The sequence below is a fragment of the Carcharhinus amblyrhynchos genome, chromosome 13, assembly GCF_965287045.1.
Source record: "Carcharhinus amblyrhynchos chromosome 13, sCarAmb.v2.hapA, whole genome shotgun sequence".
NCBI lineage: Eukaryota > Metazoa > Chordata > Chondrichthyes > Carcharhiniformes > Carcharhinidae > Carcharhinus > Carcharhinus amblyrhynchos.
The window spans coordinates 14709054-14731884 of NC_137336.1; the positions used below are offsets into that span (position 1 = coordinate 14709054).

Here is a 22831-nt window from a genome sequence, read left to right on the forward strand (position 1 = left end):
ACTCAAGCTGTGCATCAGTGAGCAGATTATTGCTGAGAAAGTTCACTTGATAGCACTAACTGCGACACGTTTTGTCATTTTTCTGATAATTGAGAAATAGACTGATGAAACTATTGGCTGGATTAGATTTGTCTTGTAATTTAATATGACCTCAACTGCGCTTCTCCACATTGTTGGAAACAGTTGTAACTGTTCTGAAACAGCTTGGCTCAGCTATGGCTGATTCTGGAGCACCAATTATTCAGTACCAGGCTACTGTTAGGCTTTGGTCTATCCAGTGCCTTCGACTATTTATTGATAGCACATGGAGTCAATTGATTTGGCTGAAGACTAGTATTTGTGGTGCAAAGGCCTTCATGACGTGTGCAAGATGGATCATCATTTGGCTCATGTGACTGAAGATTATTGCAAATGCTTCAGCTTTGTCTGCTGTACTGATATGGTGCGTTCCCCCAATCAATTAAAATGGCACTATTTGTGGAGCTGTCTCCTCCAGCTAGTTTTTAATTGTCCACCATTATGCAATACTGGATGTGACAAATGTTGACCTGATGCCTCGTAAAGATATGATACAATAAGTGTAATTGCTTCGCTCTGACTATAAAATATTGCTTCTGCTGTTTGGCTTATGTTATTGCTTTGCCAGGTTGGCAACTCATTTTTAGGTATGCCTGTTGCCGCTGCTGCTGGCATGCCCTCCTGCACTGTTCGTTGAACTAGGTTTGGTTGCCTAGCTTGATGACACTTGTCGAATGAGGGACATGCCAGGCTATGAGGTTACAAATTGTGGTTGAGTACAATTCTGTGCTATTGACAGCCCACAGCACCACATACGAGGCTCAGATATGAGCTGCTAGATTGATTCTGAATCTATCCTGTTTCACATGGAAGTAATGCTACACATAATGGAGGATGTCTTCAGTGTGAGGATGGAACTTAGTCTGTGCATTGATGATGCGATGGTCACTCTTAACAATACTGCCATGGGCAGATATATCAACAACAGATTGGTGAGAACAAGTGATTTTTTTTTCCCCTTCTTGGTTCTCTCATCACCTGTTGCAGGCCCAGCATGGCTGCTAAATCTTTCAGAGCTTGGCCAGCTCTCAGTGGTGGTGTTATTGAGTGATGGACTTTGAAAACCCCACATAGTGCATATTCTGTGCCCTACTGTTACTTGGTACTATTTCCAAGTTTGGGCTACATGGAGGAACACTGACTATCACCTGAGTGTGTGTGATGGGTAGTAATCATCTTGAAGATTTCTTGCTCATATTTGACCTGATGCAATGAAACTTCATGGGTCCAAAATCAATGTTGAGGGCCATTTCTTTTTTGACTGTATACCATTCAGCCACCACCTCTGGGTGGATCAACTTTTATGGTGGTTCAGGACATACTTAGGAACAGTGATGGAGAAGTCTGGGATTAAGCTGTTAAGGTGTGACTTGTTGAGTATGATTGTCGGACTGTTGCTCAACAAGACTGTGGAACATGTCTCCCAACTTTGGCACCTCCCCAAATACTGAGGAGGGCTTTGCAGGATCACCTGGGAAGGGTGTGCCTTTCTCACTAGTGCAGGCCTCCGGATCATTTCAGGTTGCCTCCATGCCTTGCTTATAAACTTCCCAATCTTCTCATAATCAAGAGAATTGACAGAAGCCAGAGGGCGGTTGTAGAGGCTTGTTTTTCAAACTAGAGGCCTGTGACTAGCGGTGTGCCTCAGGGATTAGTGCTGGGCCCACTGTTATTGTCATTTATGTTAATGATTTGGATGAGAATATAGGGGGCATGGTTAGTAAGTTTGCAGATGATACCAAGATTGGTGGCATAGTGGACATTGAAGAAACTTATCTTCAATTGCAACAGGACCTTGATCAATTGGCCAGTGGGCTGACAAATGGCAAATGGAATTTAATTTGGATAAATACGAGATGATGCATTTTGGTAGATTGAACCAGGTCAGGATTTACTTAATGGTCGGGCATTGGAAGAGTTACAGAACAAAGAGATCTAGGAATACATGTTCATAGCTCCTTGAAAGCGGAGTCACAGGTGGACAGATTAGTGAAGAAGACATTGGGCGTGCTTGGTTTCGTTGAATACAGGAGTTGGGATATCTTGTTGAAGTTGTACAAGACATTGGCAAGACCACACTTGGAATACTGTGAACAGTTTTGGTCACCCAGTTATAGAAAGGATATTACTAAACTAGAAAGAGCAAAGATTTACTAGGATGCTACTGGGATTGATGAATTGAGTTATGAGAGGTTGGATAGACTGGGACTTTTTTCTCTGGAGCATAGCAGGCTCAGGAGTGATCTTATAGAGGCCTATAAAATAATGAGGGGCACAGATCACCTTGATAGTCAATATCTTTTCCCAAAGGTAGGGGAGTCTAAAAGTAGAAGGCATAGGTTTAAGGTGAGAGGGGAGATGTACAAAAGTGTCCAGAGGGACAGTTTTTTCACACACAGGGTAGTGAGTGTCAGGAACAAGCTGCCAGTGATGGTGGTAGAGGCGGGTACAATGTTGTCTTTTAAGAATTATTTAGATAGTTACATGAGTACGATGGGTACAGAGGGATATGGCCAGATGCGGGCAATTGGGATTAGCTTAGGCGTTTTAAAAAAAAAAGGTGGCATGGACAAGTTGGGCCGAAGGACCTGTTTCCATGCTGTAAACCTCTCTGACTCTAAGAGCCATTACCCTACAAATAGAATCATAAAATCTCTATAGTGCAGAAGGTGACATTCGGCCTATTGTACCTGTGCTGACAACAATCCCACCCAGGCTTTATCTGTGTAACCCCACATATTCACCCCACTCATCTCCCTGATACAAAGGGGCAATGTAATACTCGCTCCTAATTATGTTCAGCGTAGGGTTTGATAGCACGTGGCCAAGAAATTTTGTAAATTTCAGTCCTTTTAAATTCTCAAGGATGCCTCACTGATTTTCGTACATGGGGTGTGTGCTAAATTTGAAAAGCGTCTGTATTTTTATGCCATTAAAATTGCACAACTCCCTGATGCCCTCTAATGGTAGTAACACATTGATGATGCATTGCAATCATGAATAGATACTGGTAAACATAGGTGCCTGAAGAAAAGGCTGTTTTGGCACCCATGAATTGTTGGAACACTTCCAGTGTCATCACAAAACAGCATGCCTATTTTGGAGCATTTCTGGCTAGCACTGCCAAATTGTGTTTTACTGTATCACTGAAGAGAGAATTGCCTCTGGCTGGTTGCTTTTTAAAATACATGTGCAGGAGTCAATTTGTAGGGATAAGTAAATTTATACATTTTGAACTTGGGCCATCTTGGGATACAGCTGATATTTTAATATAGTCAATGTAATGTCAATATAAAAAAAAGTGAGATAGTATTTGTGTAAACGCAGGGGAGATCAGTGGACCAATAGCTCTGGACATCCTTTGATAACAACTAATTGTAGTGTGTCTTTTGCAGTGGCAGAACAGTTTTGCAGGGCATCCTTTGAAGTGTGTGCAAAGTTCTGCAAAACGGAGCAATTCTGTGTGTATACTGAGAGAAATTGCACCTTATTTCTAATGCTTTGTTATTCTGCAGTATACTTTGATTACAAAGAGGACTCTGCGTTTCCGAAGCCTCCATCCTACAGTGTGGCAACTACACTCCCTTCATATGACGAGGCTGAACGAACAAAAGTTGAAGCAACCTTGCCCCTAGTGTCTGGACGGGTAAGAATCTAACTTGCATTTGAATGCACAAGATATAGTGTAGCTGGACCACTGTATACAAAAGTATGTCTAGGACTAATGCATTATCTTTCTATTAATCTATTTTTCACACCTTTTTAATAGAGAGAAAGATATCTCCCAACCCCATTTGCTTTATTCTAATTCTAATTTCATTTTGCCTTTAACTAAATTAAAAATGGTATGTTCTTTGAGAAGGAACCTTCAGTGATCACTTTATTATCATAACTCAGTCTTGGCAGGCCAATCAAAATTTAACTGACCTTTCCATAATTTGGGTATTTAAAACATTTTTCAAGAAAAATTACTCAAGTAATTTCTATCGATCTGGTTTCCCAAATCTTCCAATTTTCATCCTATTCTAAAAACGGCAGAAGGGAGATGATTTTGGTGCTGTAAAATATTTCCAGCATTTGAAAGTTATATTAAAAAATACAAATAACGTTGTTTATTTCTGCAGTAGTATCAGGGAATCCATCACTCTGTTGTGCTGCTAATGTATTTAAGTATAGATTTCAGTAGATATTTTTTCTGAGTAGCGTTGTAGCTTTGATGAATATTCTGTAGACACCTCAGTGACAGTGCAAGGTAATGCAGAAAAATAATCCCATTTTTCCCAAGATGTCAGTTCATGAGTCTGCTGTGCTTTGCTTTGTTATGCTGCATTTTTTAATTGAACTTCAGATTCTTTTTTGGCATGACAATTAAATAAACTTATTATAAATTGAGCATCTAAAAGATTAGTTAAATATGTGGCAGTGAGAAGTGAGGGATAACTGTAGTAGCCATTTCACCTTTGCTATAGTCTGCTCCAAACAGATTGAAGTTCCTGGATTAGGTATGGCCATATTAAAGCAAAATGCTGAATCACTGTAAGCAGCTGGCTTAGTTAAATGATTTTCATTTTGCTATAGTCTGCTCCAAACAGATTGAAGTTCCTGGATTAGGTATGGCCATATTAAAGCAAAATGCTGAATCACTGTAAGCAGCTGGCTTAGTTAAATGATTATTGATTCAATATTGACTTTACTTCCATCAATAAGAGCTAAATCTCTTCCTGTTGAGATCTTTAAGTTGCATTTCAATCTCCCTAGCACTATGCCTCTCTTTGAATCCCAACCAATTACATTTTGTGACTGCAATGGTAGCCTCCATGTCCTCCAAGTTCCTGATGCCATGTTAGCACAGAATTAATAAATTAGGAACTAGGGAGGATAGAATTCCTCTAACAGCACAATGTTACAAGGTACCTGCTACAGAATTAAGCAGCTTTAGCACGGAGATTCAAGCAGAGATAACTGTCAAATTTTGAAGAGGTGCGCAGTAAATATTTTCTGAAGATACTTCTGTTTGTGGAAACAGTGATTTAAACAATAAAATATTGCATGTTTGAGAAGTTGATAGTGGAGTCAAGTATGGTGCTGCTTAAAAGAGATTGAACAGTGTCTGCCATGTAGTATGTTTTGTGAAATATCTGACCCTCCCTTCTCTTAAGCATGTGATATAGACACTTTCAAACATATGAAAATACTTCAAAATTGCGCTCAGAAGAAAAAAGTAATTGCTGCACAGTGATTTATCTCAGATATACATCATCAAAACTGGTCATTAGTCACAACAGCTGTGTGTCAGTCTTTATGTTGTACATGAGTACTCTCCCACCCTTCGTTATCTAACCTTCTACAACCTTCTATTCCTTTCACCCTCATATACTTAGCCATCTTCCTCTTAAATGCATCTATGGTATTTGCTCAACTTCTATTTCTGGTTCCATGTTCTAGCTGCAATTTGGGTAAAGATGACTGTAACATGCACACATATCCTTCTGAAATCCTTCTGAAATCAAAGCTGTATAGATTAATTAAGATGGCAATGGTTGATAATTAACTAATTATGTTGCCACTAAACAACTACTGACCAATTTTTCTTGGTATTAACTCAGTAATTTTAAATGGGGGCACTGATTGCTTTAAAGGTCACTTAAATCCCTCGAGTAGTGCCAGTGTATAGTCCTCTAAAAATGGGAACAATATAGCTATATTTTGATCACAGTTAAGATCAGGGATTAAAAATGGGTTCTTCAGGTCTGTGCTACCCAGGCTCGTGCCATATTGCGAACTAATTGGTGGGGAAATGGAATGGCATTGTACATCACTTATTTCTTAGTCACTGCAGTTGTAGTGCCATAGTTCCATTCTGAAATTTAATATTGTTATTGTGTGTGCTTTGCAAAAGATGCACTATTGGTGTGGGTGTTGGCTGATACTTCCAAATCTTATCAGCTCTAAAGGAAATTCATCTCAAATAGTTTAATGTTTAGTAAAGGGATTAGACACCTTAACATATGCTGCTGAAATCTTGAAAGCTGGAATCATTTTAGATTCACGTTCTGCTGATCATCTAAGTTTTAACTGAGCGTATTTGCTGTTTGTAGTTTTTGTCCAGTAAAGCATTTAAAGATTGTATCAACCAGATAAAACCCATTATGAGCAGTTTTAAAGAAATTCTGTACATAGTGCTACAGAAAAGAAACTAGTTAATGTTATTGATTATTTCCTTAGAAGTATTCACAAGGGACACAGTAGCAGCGTGTCAGTCAGATTTGCATAGCGGCCAAAGGGAGCCTTAAAGGATTTAAAACCAATAACTTTCCAGAAATTAATGATCAACCTTTGTGTGCTCTGAGATTTGGGACTAACTGTACCAAGTACTAGCAGTAATGAGGAATCTGTTCCCATGCAATTAGAAAAATGCCACCACAGTTTCTGCCTTTAGAAGAGGCAACAAAACTAACCCAGAGAATTGTCAACCCATCAGTCCTCATCAGTATTTGCTAAAATGATTAACTTAATTATTAGAAACAAACTTGGCCATTACCCCTCTAAAGGTACTTTTAACAAATAGCAACCAACCCAGTTTCAGAAAGGGTGATCCTGCAAGACCAAAGTCTTTGATTGTTTTTGAGGAAGTGGTTAAAGTTTAAGTTTATTTATTAGTGTCACGATTAGGCTTACATTAACACTGCAATGAAGTTGCTGTGAAAATTGGCACAGTGGTTAGCACTGCTGCTCAGCACGAGGGACCCAGAATCAATTCCCGGCTTGGACAGAGTCTGCACATTCTCCCCTGCGTGAGTTTCCTCAGGGTGCTCCAGTTTCCTCCTACAGTCTGCAAAGATGTACTGGTTAAGTGCACTGGCCATGCTAAATTCTCCTCAGTGTACCCCAACAGGTGCCGGAATGTGACTAGGGGATTTTCACAGTAAGTTCATTTCAGTGTTAAAGCAAGCCTACTTGTGACATTAAGAAATAAACTTCAACTTAAAAATCCTATGAATGAATAACAAAAAAAATGTCCAGGTAGCTGAGTCTAGGTGGTGTTCACCCAACAGGCAGACAGTCATAAGATAGGAAATAGCAACTAGTCAAGTGGGAAGAAGAACATAAGAACATAAGAACATAAGAAATAGGAGCAGGAGTAGGCCATCTGGCCCTTCGAGCCTGCCCCGCCATTCAATAAGATCATGGCTGATCTGTCGTGGCTCAGTTCCACTTTCCCGCCCTCTCCCCATAACCCTTAATCCCCTCTCTTATCAAAAACCCATCAACCCGCTTCTTAAAAATATTTAGCGAGGCAGCCTCCACCACTTCAACGGGCAGAGAATTCCAGAGATTCACCACCCTTTGAGTGAAGAAGTTCCTCCTCAACTCCGTTCTGAACTGCCCCCCCTTTATCTTGAGGCTGTGCCCCCTAGTCCTACTGTCTTTTTTGAGCGGGAAGAGTCTTTCCACCTCTATCCTATCCATCCCATTCATCATCTTATACGTCTCAATGAGATCTCCCCTCATTCTTCTAAACTCTAACGAGTACAAGCCTAGTTTATTCAGCCTCTCCTCATAGCTCAACCCCCTCAACTCCGGTATCAGCCTAGTAAACCTCCTCTGCACTCCCTCCAAGGCCAAAATATCCTTGCGCAGGTGCGGCGCCCAAAACTGCACACAGTACTCCAGCTGCGGCCTCACCAATGCCCTATACAGCTGCAGCAAGACCTCCCTACTTTTATATTCAATCCCCCTCGCTATGAAGGCCAGCATCCCATTCGCCTTCCTGACCACCTGCTGCACCTGCAGGCTGGGTTTTTGCGACTCATGCACAAGGACCCCGAGGTCCCTCTGCACCGTCGCCTGCTGCAGTTTTTCGCCACGTAAGTAATAGTCCTTCCTACCATTCTTCCTACCAAAGTGGACCACCTCACACTTGGTAACATTTGCAGAAGACATTTTTTTCAGCAAATAAGTTTTACTGAAAGCTTGTTACACAGTCAACATTTCAAGGAAAGAAGCATTGGAGCGATGCCACTGTGCTGGAAAAATGTGCGCAAGGTTGTGGAGAGAGTTGAGAGGAGCAGGTTGAATGTGGAAGTTCAGCCAGAGTGGGTGCTTGAATTATGTTAGGAACAAGTAAGCATGAACATTGAACGATAGATGATGTCAAGATAGGGGACGAAAAGTGGGTGCAGAAGCTCTTGAAACGGATGATTCAGCCAACTCTGTACAGTTTTGTTCTTACTTGAGAAAGGATATCCTGGCGCTGGGGGAGGTACAGAGATTCATTAGGTTGATTCTGGAGTTAAGAGAATTACCTTATGAGGAGAAACTAAATAGACTGGAGCTACACTGTTTGGAATTTAGAATGAGGGGAGATATTATAGAAACATAAAATTATGAATGGAATAGATAAAATAGAAGCAGGGAGGTTATTTCCATTGGTAGGTGAAACCTGAACTAGGGGGTGTAGCCTCAAAGTAAGGCGCAGCAGATTTAGGACTGAGTTGAGGAGGAACTTGTTCACTCAAAGGGTTGTGAATCTTTGGAATTCCCTGCCCAATGAAACTGTTGAGACTACCTCATTGCATGTTTTTAAGGCAAAGATAGAGTTTTGAACTGTAAAGGAATTAAGGATTATGGTGAGTAGGTGGGTAATCGGAGCTGTGTCCATGAAAATATCAGCTATGATCCTATTGAATGGCAGAGCAAGCTCTAGGGGCCAGATGGCCTACTCCTGCTCCTAATTCTTATGTTCTTATTAAGTTTTGATTCATGTCCAATCAATGGCACCGGGAAGAATGGTATTAAAGTTGTCAAGTAGGGACAGTTAAAGGCTGGAAAGTAGGTTAGGGAACAGGTACCCAGTTAGGGTCTCAGGGTCAGTACAACTAGTGTCAGTCTTTAAATTGATGATTTTGTAACTTATTTGCTAGCGTTCTGGTCATAATTTCTAGATGCTGAATGTGGTTATCCTGTTTGCATGTTTTCATCCTTCAGAAAAAGCACCTAAAATGTATTTCTTTTTGTCCAACCAGGATGATGATTTTTCAGGAAGGGATGACTTTGATGATGCAGATCAGCTCAGGATAGGGAATGATGGTATATTCATGCTCACGTTCTTCAGTAAGGATTATTTTTAAATTGCATTTATTCTAAAATTAGCATTTCTGAGAATTATTTAACCAGTATATTTACTAATAGGAAGGCAAGAATTTGTCAAAAAACATGTATGGATATAATGTGAAGTTCTGGTAAGTGCACGGCATCTCAACAGACAATAGCTTTTGCCATTTCGAATAATTTTATGGTACCTGTATAATTTAATGAATCCTGAAGGTTTTTCAATCACATGGATGCTAGATTTCAATTGGCAGCTCCAGTAATTTGTATTATTAATATGATAGAGAGATATTACATTTAAGTTTTAATTGTCATTTTGATTTGTTGAACTGATGACATTTCACTATTTTCACTGTGATACCTTTAAAGCTTCCCTGTCTGAAATGATAAATAATTGGAAGGTCTTTTCCTACTGCACTGATGCATGCAAAATAATAGAGTAGCTGTAATGTTTAATAAGACTGAAATTCCTGCATCTGGATGGACATTACAAGGGTTTACAAACAGGCTGGAAATTGGATTGAAACTCTGATCTAAAGAGTCTTTGTTGCTTTTTTTGACCAGTGAGACATTTTTGCTTGATTCTCCTGCCTCAGATGAGGTGGAGCTGATAAATTATAGCCCCCATGAGAAATCTTACGTGCTGCAGCCCTGTTGCCCTGCATACAAGGGTGCCTGCCTGATGCATGGAGTAAATAGTATGCTTAGACCAATGTTCTTAATAGTGGCCAACTGACATTAAGAAACTGGTATCTGCACAATACATTATTCTTCTAAACACAGTCCAGTTTTCATGCAAAATGGCCTGTTCCTCCTGTCAGTGCGACAGATTCCGAGTAGCACTCTGAAATTCCTGACCAGTATGCAGGGATTACGGGAAATATCACAGGCATCCTTCCCCTTACGTCACTGACCTTGTTCCCTATATTTCCACCTGAGACAGGGTCAGGCCAAGGTAGACTGGTGCCTAGAGCTGATGTCCTGCTGCACCTGGTTGGCAAAGTGGGTTTCTCAGAATTTCTGTGAATCTATGATTCTAACCTTGCATATTTAAAGATCTGCATGCCTGAAGTTTATTAAATGTGGGAGGGTGTTAATTAGGGGAAATCTGAGAGTGAAAGAAGTGCAGAAACCATCATGTTTTTCCCCTTTCCTGTGTTTCCCAGTGGCATTCCTGTTCAACTGGATTGGTTTCTTCTTATCATTTTGTTTGACCACTTCAGCTGCTGGTCGATATGGGGCCATCTCTGGATTTGGCCTCTCGCTGATTAAATGGATCCTCATTGTGCGGGTGAGTAAAACGTTTTCTTGTCCATTTGATGTTGACTATCCCATCCAAAAGATAAGTTGTTCCCAACTGCAACGTTAATTAAAATTGAACTTTCCTTTTGGCTACAAAAGCTAAATGAAAATTTAAGGATTGGTAACAGTTTTAACTTACTAGATTTTGTGACTGTCAAGCCTGGTGCTGAGATTTGTGCATCAAGTGAGATTCTGCAGATGAGTAACAGCACAAGAATACATTTTATTTGCCGTTGTATGCAATATTGTGACTTCTATACTATCCTAACCATGTCCCATTTAACGGGAACATTTCAGCATAGTTACAGATGTAGTTCTGATAATATCACATAACTCGTTCCATCAAATTGATTCTTTCATCTCATGAAGGCAGACAGAAGCTATTACAGTCACAGGATGCATTCTGTAAATTGTATTTGTGCTTCTTGTCTTACTAATGAGAAATTAAAACTGTTACCAAGCAGAATACATTTTCATTTGGATTTTGTAGCTCAGACCTTTCACATAGTCTTGACAGTGTTTGTTATTTTCATAATTTGGCTTGACAGGAGAATCTCTCAACTTGCTGCTATTTGTATGATATTTTAAGGTGTTTTAATGAACTTTTCCTTCTTGAGGTAGATTCACCATCCTTCCCATAAACGGATTGCGTGCCCTGTGAACCAGAGGTTTTACTTTTACATCTTTCTGCTGTAATAGAAACCATGTGACCTTTAGAGTATGCACATCTTCAATCTCTAGCATATGTTATGTTTAGATTCTCTCATAATATTGCCATCGCACAGTGCTTGAGCAGAGCTCAAATTCCATACAAGTCAGATTTAATTTCAGTAAATGGATCTTAACGAGTAACCTCACAACTTATTGCAAATTCTGGAACCTTGATAGCAGTAAAAGTAAACACTGTTGCTGGCAGCATTGAGGATGTAGCTCCTTTACCAACAGCGTGTAATATTCTCGATGCTTATTTTAATTCTGTTTCACCTTGTACCACCTTGGTTCACATGGTTTCATGGCTATCAGAATCTTTCTCTTGCACAAGCCAGAGGCTTAAGTTTTCTTTTTATTCTTTGAAAATTAAGGCAAAATACATTTTTGTTTTATTCATTGATGGGACATGGATGTCACTGGCTGGCCAGAATTTATCCCTAGTTACCCTTGGAGGGCAGTTGAGAGTCAACCACATTGCTGTGGCTCTAGAATCAGAGCCAGAACAGGTTTCCTCCCTAAAGTACAGTAGTGAACCAGATGATGAGTTTTTCTGACAATCAATACTGGTTTCATGGTAATCAGTAGATTCTCAATTCCAGAATTTTTTTATTATTGAATTCAGATTTCACCGTCTGCCATAACAGAATTCAAATCCTGACCCCAGAACATTAGCTGAGTTCCTGGATTAATAGTCTAACGCTAATACCATTAGGCCATCGTAATGTTAAAAAAGACTTTCATATAGTGTTACGGGTGGCATGGTGGCACAATGCTTAGTGTTACTGCGTCACAGCATCAGGGATGTGGGTTCAATTCCAGCCTCAGGTGACTGTGGAGTTTGCATGTTCTCCCCATGTCTGCATGGGTTTCCTCCCAGTGCACTTGTTTCCTCCCACACTTCAGGTGCAGGTTAGGTGGATCAGCCATGCTAAGTTGCCATTAGTGTCTCAAGATGTGTAGGTTAGGGGAAGTAGTGGGGTAAATTTGTGAGGTTACAGGGATAGGGCCTTTGCAAAGGTGCTCTGTTGGAGAGTCAGTGCAGAGTTGAAGGGCTGAATAGTAGCCTCCTGCAGTGTAGAGATTCTAATTTTTCCAGACCTCAGGACATCCCAAAGAACTTTACAGTCAATTAAGTATTTCTGATCTACTTGCTTTGTAATGAAGGAAAAAAATTCAGCAATAGAATTGCATATTAAAATTATATTTCTTTGCAATATGGGAAGATTCAGTTTCTATAGCGAGATAGTTAAATGGGGAATTACTTCTTGCTTCTCTGTTTAGTGAAAATAATATTGCTACCTGAGTAACCCACATGAATTACTATTTTCATTGCTGATGCAAAGATGTTGCTACTGTCATTCAATATCTAAAGTTCTCTTACATCTGTGAAGTTCTGTAAAAATAAAATTCTGTCTTTCAGTTCTCTACTTACTTTCCTGGATACTTTGATGGTCAGTACTGGCTCTGGTGGGTTTTCCTGGTCTTGGGTGAGTGTCTAATTTCCATCTTTGTAAACATTTGTATTTTTAATCATTCCTTTCAAAGTTGCAGGACCTTGATGAGCTAATGGTAGCATTAATTTTTAACTCAGTATTTCTCCGATACCGGATTAAGGACCTGTGCAGTGTATTTGGCAACCCAGGCAGTTCTTCATTTGGGGAGGAACTTCCTGTACAACTTGTGCATGCCCCTGAAACAAAAATTCCTACATGCATGCCCATTACAAGCCCAGTGCTTTATAAGATGGAAGAGGAAAAAGTTGCCTTGGATGTGACTGAGAGAAATTGCGAGAGAAATCTTGGGGCTTTTAAAAGATGAAATTAATTCCATAATACACGGATATAGTAGCTGAAAGCTGTGTTGTGGATGAAGGAATAAAAGTAGAAATGTACAGGGGGGAGGTGGGTAGGAAGGAAATCAGGAATAAAAAAGGTTAATGAAGATAGGAAAATAGTGCAGAATAAATGGTCAGCATTGGGTGGCACATCAAGTTTCCACGCAGCTGTCTTGACAAGAGAATACTGCATAGCAATGGGCAAAATAGTGGCACCTGTAAAATGAAGAAAACTAAGCTTCAAAATATCATGAGAGGTAGGAGGGATGAGTGAAACATTTCAGGCAGCATAATCTATTGAAAATTTGCTTATGTAGCTAAATTAATCCCAGGGTAGTCTGCTGTAGCCACATCAGCTGTATGCTCTGTTCATAGCCACAAAGCACAGCATCGTGCTTGGGCATAGCTTCTCATCCAGGATGAAGATTAGCCACAGCTTTGAGTGCATTGTCACCATCTTGTCTGTTTATTTGTGTCCCTGCAGCTGCCTCAATGTTGGGTAACGGCAGAGGATATAGAGAGCTTCATGGGAATGCATGATTTTGAATGCTCCAAGTTGTTATTGGTAGTTCAGTTTTTAATACATACAAAAGCTATTGTACATATTTTAAAAGTATATTGAGCCATTTATCAGTTCCCACAAGTGACCTGATTAAACAGGGATGCAAGAAGCTGAGTCCAGCAGTTTGACATCAGTGCTGAGCTGGTTGCTGGCTTGCATCAAAATTTTATGTCAGCAATATCGTCCTCCCAGTACTTTCTGACCTTCTTACAAAAAGATATGTATTTTAAGAATTATAATATGTTGGAAGTTGATTGCATCTACAGAAAAATCTGTAAGTTCTGAGTATCTTAGTATGGCACACACTTGAAATGAAATGGTTTCTTATTCCTGGAGTAGACCATTTATTAACAATTGGAAGAAAACAAGTGAAACATGTTAGCCTGAGATGTTTCATTTCATATTATCTCTGCAATTTTAAATAATTCTTTCAGGGAGCAGTCTTGGCAGATTTGGTTTCAGTTTTTATTTAAATATTTTTTAATGAACAACTCGCCAGCTGAAATAAGCCATCATAAAAGTGAGTTAATGGTCTTCTATAATAAGAGTACAGAGCAGTAAATTTTTAAAATACCAACTTTTTGTTTTTGTTTTTAAAAGACGCCTAGTCTATCAAACAAATACACCAAGAAAATTTGATTTGTGTATTCTGTCTCTGAAGTTTAGAATGGTTACAGAATTTGTGCAATTTATAGAATTTGTGCAAGAACAATTTAATTTGGTCAAAGCCCCCACCCTACTGTACTGATCGAAACTTGGTTTAAAAATTATAGTTTGGTCCATTGATCCAAAAGCTGTGGGTAAGTAGTTGCTCCAATTAGATCAGAAAGGTCCCAATGTCATTTACTGATCTTGCTGAATTGATTCTTTTCTTAAATCAATTCATGGGAATGTGAACAATGCTGGCAAGGCCAACATTTTTGCCCATCTCTAATTCCCTTCACGAAGGTATTGAACCGCTGCAGTCTGTATGATGTAAATGCTTCCACATGCTGGTGGATGGGGATTCCAAGGAATGGCGGGGGTTATATTTCTAAGTCACAATGGTGTATAGTTTGGAGGGGAATTTGCAGGTCATGGCATTCCCATTGTCTTTGTACTTCTGGCTGGCATAGTTTGTAGGTATGGAAGGTAAGGTTGGAGAAGGCTGGTGCATTGCTGAATCCTGATAGTACACACTGCAATCACTGTGTATCGGCATACTAATTAAACAAGCTGCTTTATCCTGGTTGGCATCAAGTTTATAGGGAATTGTTGGAACTGTTTTCATCCAGGCACTCCAGGAGAATATTCCATCACAGTCTTGAATTGTGCTGTTTAGCTGGTGGACTGGCTTTGGGGTCTTAGAGATAACTTACTGTAGAATTCCCAGCCTGAGACAGAGCAGGCTATATTTATATACCTGATTCAGTTAAGTTTCTAATCAGTGGTGGCCTCCAGAGTAGCTAGTGGGGAGAATTCAGTGATGGTAATATTATTGAATGTCAAGGGGAGATGGTTAGATTCTGTTTCTTGTTGGAGATGGGACTTTGCATGAATGTTTTCTAGGTCGTTGATGGAGCATGTATTTCAGTATCTGAGGAGCCATGAATGAAACTGAATACTGCAATTATCAGCTAAAATCCCCAACTCTGATCTATTGATGAAAGGTGGGTCATTGCTGAAGCAGTTCAAGATAGTTTGGCGTAGGACACTATCCTGAGGAGCTCTTGCACTGATGTCCTGGGGATTAAGTACTACAATTGTCCTTGGATTATCTGTTTGGGAGATGAGGGAGGATGTGGTGGTGAGGGTGGTGATTGTGATGATGAGGAAGGAGCCTTGCTCCTAATTATTATCCAGCAATCCCTGTTGGAAGCTCACCTCTATGGACATTGCATCAGAATGGAAATCATCATAACCTCCCCCACTGCTACCTGTTGCTTGATTCCCCTGATAGCTGAATATCTCACTAACATTCACTGTTGATGCAAGCACCCAGAGAGCAACTATAGTCCGTAGGACATACCACAACATTGACCTAGGAAGAAAATTTGTAAGAAACAAAATAAATTCACTAAGTAGTTCTTATGATTGTAATTTTTAATATATTTGAGCAGCTTTTGTGCATTTTGGGAGAGCATAGTCTATGATTCTGTTCATAAATGCTCCATAATAACATGATCACATCATTGTGTTGTATGCAACAGTTTGACATTCATTCTGGGTCACTAACCTGCATTAAATTTTTATGTCAGCAATATTGCTGTCCCAACATATAGCACTTTCTGATTTTGCATCTCTCAAACTCGAGCAAAAAGGATGTTGGAAATCTTATTAAAACTGACTGATGACAGCATTTGCAATATCCAGGCTTCCCTGGAGCATAGCCCTGTCTAACAGGATGTAAATGTCAAAGTGCAAAAATATGCAGCCTGCTTTCAATATTTTGACACCTCTCAAATGGAATGTCTATACTTCATACTGCGCATGAACTTTCAGAAGAGCGCAGTGAAATCAGAAAATAAATCGAACTCAAACAACCCCATTTAACTATCTGGCGCTGAGCGATCTAGTGCATAAATATATTGCTATTGGTAATCTTTGTGAAAGGTGAGTGCAAAGTAAAAGTTAAATGCAGATTACTAGAAATCTTTTGAATATATTCATGATTGAGATCAATAGATTCTTGATCACAAGAGACAGTGCAATAGAGTCCATGCAAAATCTCAGTCAAGATCTTACTGCTAGTCTGAGGGATCATTTGGCCTACTACTGCTCCTGTTTCTTATGGCAGACAAGTTAGAAAAATTAAGATCCATGGGATCCAAGGGAAAGAAACAAAATGAGTCTAAAATTTGCTCAGTGACAAGAAGCAAAGATCGAATGTTTTTGTGACTAAGGCATATCCAGTGTAATTCCGCAGTGTTCAATCTACAACCTTTGCTTTTTGCAATTAATATCTTTTATTTGGATATATATATAGGGACATGATTAAAAAGTTTGCACAAGATACAAAAATTAGTTTTGTGGTTTATAGTTAGCTGCAGGAAGATATCAGAAGACAGGTCAATGCATGGGAAAATGAAATTCAATCTGGAGAAGTGTGCAGTAATGCATTTCAAGAGAGCAAACAAGATATGGGTATATACAAAAATAGTGCTGGAAAACCTCAGCAGGTCTAGTCGCATCTGTAGAGAGAAACAGAGTTAATGTTTTGAGTCCAACATATCGCCTCTTCAGAAATGGAGCAAGGTCAAAGTGCGATGGATTTTATGCTGTTGATAAAGGGAGGAAAGTTAGATGGAGCAAAAAGGAAAGTCAGGGATACGTTAAGGGGTAAGGACAGTCTAAGTGACAAGACACTATGGAACAAAAGGTGAAGGGAATGGTAGTGGTAGTACTAATAAGCCTTGGTTCAGAGTTAGGAGCAGAATAAAAGTCAGCTCTATCTACAAGCAATGCATGAGACTGGCATTAGAGGAAGAAAATATAGACTGGCAGGCACATCTTATCATTGGAAGCTGTTGAACTCGTTGAGTCCCAAAGGCTATAAAGTGCCTAATTGGAAGATGAGGTGCTATTCCTCAAGCCTGCACTGGGCTTCACTGAAACATTGCAACAGGCAGAGGACAGAAATGTGAGCAGGCGAGTAAGTGATGAATTGAAATGGCGAGCGGCCAAAAGATCGGGGTCATGCTTGTGAACTGAAAGAAAGCATTCCTTGAAGCAGTAACCCAGTCTGCATTTGTTCTTCCCAATGTAGAAGAGACTGCATTGTGAGCAGCCAGTGCAGTAGACAAAAGTGACTTATGTAGAAGTAAATCACTACTTCACAATGCTCAGTATTTGGAAGAATACTGAGACGTGCAGAGAAACCTTGATGTGCATGTTCACAGATTTGTAAAGGTAGCAGGACAGGTAAATAAGGTGCTGAAAAAGAAATCTGGCTACTTTCCTTTATTACCCAAGTCATAGAATATTAGAGCAGGGAAGTAATGCTAGACCATTATAAAAGCTGAATTAGGCCACAGCTTCAGTATTATGTTTAGTGCTGGTTGCTGCATTACAGTGAGGATGTGATTGTTCTTGAGGGGGTACAGAACAGATTTAAGATATTGTTGCCAGGAATAGATAATTTTGATCACAAATAAGATTGGATAGGCTGAGGATATTTTCTTTGCAATAGAGGAGGGTGAGGGAAGATTCATTGACGGGTATAACATTAAGAGCCCTACATAGGATGCTAGGAAGGACTAGTTTCCTGTCGCAGAAAGGTGAATAATGAAAAGGCATAGATTAAAAGTAATTGCAAGAAGGATAAGAGAGGAGTTGAGAAATGTTTTCACCCAGATGGTGGTGGAGGTCTGGAATTCTTGAATATGCACTTGAAGTGCTATCATCTACAAGTCAGCAGGCCAAGAGTTGAAAGGAAGGATCAGACTGGATAGTACATTTTGGCTGGCATGGAGACTGAATAGTTGTCTTCTGTACCATATTTTTTATTCTATAAATCCATGCTGACTGTTATTAAGTTGTGGAAGTATCAAGCCACATACATTAGAATGTCAACTTGACATATCCTCTGATTCAGTGTTTGAATGCTGACATATTGTAGAACTAACTTTGCATTTGTCTTCCTGTAGCAATTTGCTAATCTTATTTTCATAATTAGGGTTCTAAAATTTGTAGGACTCAATTGTTGATTGGAGGAAATTTTGAACTTAGTGGCTCCATGATGGTATGGGTTGGGCCATGTGTTTTAATTTAAATGAAATGCTTTGTACTGTGTCGGATTGTATTAATCATACCAACTGGACAGATATCAGCTGAATTATACAGTATTGAATATTCCGTATTTTCTATTGGACCATTATATTATTGCATCATTATTTTTATTCAAAAAATTTGTCAAATTTTTGTCATCTTGCAGGATTTTTGCTGTTCCTCCGAGGATTCATTAATTATGCAAAGGTTCGGAAAATGCCAGATAGTTTTGCCACTCTGCCCAGGACTAGGGTCCTTTTCATCTACTGAGAAAAAGGTCTGTAAGTGATTCAAATTTACTAACATCCATGCATTACTATTAGCTACCTTTCAGGCGACAGGGGATCAGAAAATCTTGTTCACTCTTACTAAATATACATGGTACTTTTTAAAACCTGGAGAGACAATAGAGAAAAGGAACCAGTATATATTTGTTAGTTAGTAACCTGATTAATAAATTACCAGTAACTATGCAGCACAGAATTAAGTTGGCATTGAAAGATTGTTTCTTTTTTAAAAGCAACTCAACAAAGCAAGCTTATGTTCTCAGCTATACAGTGGTTCACAATCAATATCAAACTATCCTTTGTGACAGCTTGCATACTTCAGTCGATTCCATAAAATTTCTGAATTTTAGCATAATCGTTGAAAACAATTTGGCTTTATATATTATTTTTACAAAAATGTTTGTATTTGCAAAGTTGAAACTTGGGAAGAGATATTTTACCTCATTTATTCTGAGATCTTCTAGTTCACCCAGGAAGGGGTGAAAGACTGCAATGTCCAAATTTGGTTTGAAATTTGCTGCATTGCCTGAGCATCAAGTTCACCTTTTCAGCAGAAGAAAATGTGGTTTGGATGTGGGATTAGGCAGCAATGAACAGGAGGTGTTGATTTTCTCATTTTAGCAGCACCATTGTGCTGTTTGTGTTTGAAGTCAAACGAGAGGAGGAAGAATAATGCCAGCTTTAAGATGAAAGGTTCCAATATCACATGATCGGAAGGGAATGTAATACAGGATCTATCTTTTCAGAGTATTGCATTATTCACTGTCTTGTATTTATATAGCATTGGATACTTCCACGTCTGATGGCAGTACTGTAATCCTCTTGCCATTTTTTTCCTGTTCTGCCTGAAAATAGAATGGGTCTCATTATAGTTCATAATGTCTTTTTTTCTTCTTTGCTGCAGATGGTTTCCTGGAGAGTGATTTCCTGCATCCGTAGATTGAACAACTCGTTCACTAGCAACTGACACCTGCAGGAAGTGGACCTTACAACTGGGACACAAAAGGGGGGCGCTGGATAAATTACTGCATAAAAATGGAAAATGAGGACAGTGTTTCTTATCTGTTTTTAGATGTACAATTTTAATAGTGAATGCTGAGAACTTGTAATCATTATATTGTTTTAGTGGCTACTGTTGAAGTGCTACCGCAAAATTGGTCTGTGATGTACTAACAATGCCTTATTCATTTGTAGACATTACTTAGCATGCACTTTGCTCTTATAGCCAATAGAGGGCACAATTGCTTTACTTTACTTCCTTTGGGCTTTATCATCAATGGATTTTAAGAAGACAACATAGTGTAGAAATGATGCTGGTCATGATATATGTTTAAAATAATTGTATTCTTTGGAGTTTAGGATCTCTGTAAAGTGGTGAGATGATGTGTTATCATTTGCAGAAGTACACTTCTGCATTTTAAGAACAGACTAATGCACTTTTTGTGCTTTCTGCCAAGAGTTATTGGACTGTACCTTTTGGTTTTATTATGTTCTAAAGTATATGACTGTAAATAGTTCAGAACATCTAATAAATGTGAATTCTATAACAGCCTTCAGGGGCAGTGTCTGTTCAGTGAAAAGCACAAACACTTTCACTGGTTTCTCCTCTTCAATATTTTGAGAATTCCTTATGTCTTTCTCCTTCCCAATGCATTTTCACATTGCTGCTTTATTTTAACAGAAGTGCTTAACTGCCGTCCTTGGCAGGTCCCAGCAGAATTCTCCTTTGCGTTGTAGCTGGCTATGTATAACTCTCTTGGTTAGTATGGATGTTTGAAGCATGCAGAGGGATGCAGTTTGCTTTTTGGGCATGCGGTTCGTGAGCTGAGTCAGCACTGGGTGATACAAATGGTCGTTGTGTCCCAGGCACAAGCAGTTAGCAAATCCCACTCCTGCTTACAATCTAGTGCCACATCATTGAAAAGTTCACACGTAAGGCCCTCTAGTGAGGATTGGTCTTGGCAGTGATGGTCAGATGGATTGCCAGCGCTTGCATCTAGGATTAGGCGCGAAGAATGAGATACTTGGCCACAGCCCGGAGATGGGCCAGTGTCAGCTGAATCAACACCTGAGGAGGAAAAGCAAAGCATGGGCTCTCAAAGGAGGGATGATGGCTTAGTGATAATACCACTGGACAGCTGGTGGAATTTAAATACCATTTTTAAAAATCTGGTGAATAAAGCTAGTCTCAGTAATGGTGATTGTGAAATCCAACAATTGTTGTAAAAACCCATCTGGTTCACTGATGTTCTTTAGAGAAGGAATCGTCACCTGCGATCCTGGCCTGTTCTGCACTACATGTGACTCCAACCCCACAGCAGCCTGGTTGACTCTTAACTGTCCTCTGAAATGGCTGAGCAAGCAACTCAGTTCAAGGGCAATTGGTGATGTGCAACAATTGCTTTCCTTGCCAGAGATGCCCAAATCTCATGAAAGAGTCAATAAACCTAAATCTGGGCAGTGAGCAAAGTTGAATTTATTGTGTCTTGAGACATCAACGTTTTTAGTTCTACCCTTGTATCCATGCTAGACTGAGGAAATTTGTTTGAGTATGAAGATAACTAAAAACATGTAGATGTGCCAAATTTCCCAGAGGTTCAGAATTTCTTTTGAAACTCTAAACAGAGAAAAATGTAGATTCTCACACAAACTTTTATTGTGTTTGCATTGTTTATTGGTATATCTTGTGACAAATGTTATGTTTAAAAATACCAATTGTTTGAAGTCCAAGAGTTGGAAAGTCTGTTGTGTAGATCAGTGACCTGCTATAGGATCTGCTCTCCTTGACACCTAACTGGTTTGGACGATGGCTTGAGGATATAGTTTCACTGTTGTCTGTCACCAAGGTTGTAAAGGTAGCAGGATTACTGGACCACACAAAAAAAAACAAGCAGATGATATCCCTTGGAGGCAAACCACCCACTGCAAACTGTGTGCTATTTATTCAAAACTCTCCGAGGTTAAAATGTTTGTAGCCTTCTGACCCCCTACCCAAAATGATAACGTGTATTCATAAAATGTCTGTTAAACCCTTACTGGAGTTATAATCGTTGTGGAGGATGAGATTTTATTTGTGTACTTTTAATGGTAAAGCAGTGGAATTTAAACATATTTATTACTTGAATGGAGATTTTTAAAATTAATTCAGGGAATGTGGGTGTCACTGGCTGGCCCTTGTCCATCCCTAATTGCCCTTGAAATGAGTGGCTTGCTGAGCCATTTGAGGGTATTTAAGAATCAATCACTTTACAATGGGTTTAGAGCCACCTTTAGGCCAGACCAGATAAGAACATCAGATTTTCTTCCCTAAAGGACGTTAGTGAATGAGATGAGTTTTTACAATAATTGACAACGGTTTCACGATCAGACGATTCATTCCAGATTTTTTTCCTCTATTGAGCTCAAGTTTCATCATCGAACCCGGCCCCCCAGAAGCTTTACCCTGGGTCTCAGGATTACTAGTTCATGGACAATACCACTATGCCACTTCCTGCCCCCTAATCTAAATGTTTTTTGTGATACAGCAACACTTACTAAAACAGACAACCTGATTCTAGAATTCCAACCAAAAGGGATTCACCACTCATTTCAGCATGAAGAATTACTTATTTAATGAAGAACTGCATCGAATCTGTTCAACCACATTTACATGAGCAACGGTCATCTGATCCAGGAGAAATTCAAGACTGTTATTGCAGGTTTACCAGTTCATTCCCTCAAAATGATATTTTGAGGAATAGGGTGCTTCAGAAAATCTCAAGTCACATTAGACCTGTTTTAGCCACAATGGTTTGGGCTGTAGCTGCATTGTTTCCATTGAGGTGATACCACCTTTGAATCTTTCTTTGTGCTATTAGCTGATCTCCATGTGGGGGGTGTCAAATTTGCTTGGGACCCTGGACGTGGAGAAGGAATTCTGCCATGATTGCAAGTCCTGCAAATGACACAGTAACCCCTGCTGGCATGTACAGCTATGTGGATGTCCAGTGACCTCGGAATTGGGTATCTGTGATGTCTAGTTAAGCAACATAGCAAAAGTTGCTAGCTTGGCTCCTGGAGAGAGTGGTCAGTAAAGGTGCCAGAAGTATAGTGGCACCACATTACCTGCTGAGTTGCTACTTTCAGAGTCACAGCAACATTTGGGCAAGAGTGTAAGGAATCTGAGTACATTTCAATATTTTCCCCTCATGTTTGAAGGGA

At 39.5% G+C, this 22831-nt stretch overlaps 1 protein-coding gene across 2 annotated transcripts in view; it reads left to right on the top strand.

Annotated features, from left to right (window-relative positions):
* LOC145351730 (NEDD4 family-interacting protein 1) overlaps window positions 1–20183 on the top strand; it is a 46414-nt gene extending 26231 nt beyond the window's left edge. Inside the window, exons 3-8 of one of the 2 annotated variants that reach the window (XM_080201320.1) lie at window positions 3594–3724; window positions 9105–9192; window positions 10356–10480; window positions 12623–12689; window positions 18511–18625; window positions 19536–20183. In XM_080201320.1, coding sequence (XP_080057446.1) covers window positions 3594–3724; window positions 9105–9192; window positions 10356–10480; window positions 12623–12689; window positions 18511–18614 — 515 coding nt within the window. In that variant the 3' untranslated portion in view covers window positions 18615–18625; window positions 19536–20183. The remainder of the gene's footprint in view (window positions 1–3593; window positions 3725–9104; window positions 9193–10355; window positions 10481–12622; window positions 12690–18510; window positions 18626–19535) is intronic. The other variant, XM_080201319.1, reaches the window with a different exon arrangement.
* Window positions 20184–22831: the final 2648 nt, after the last annotated feature.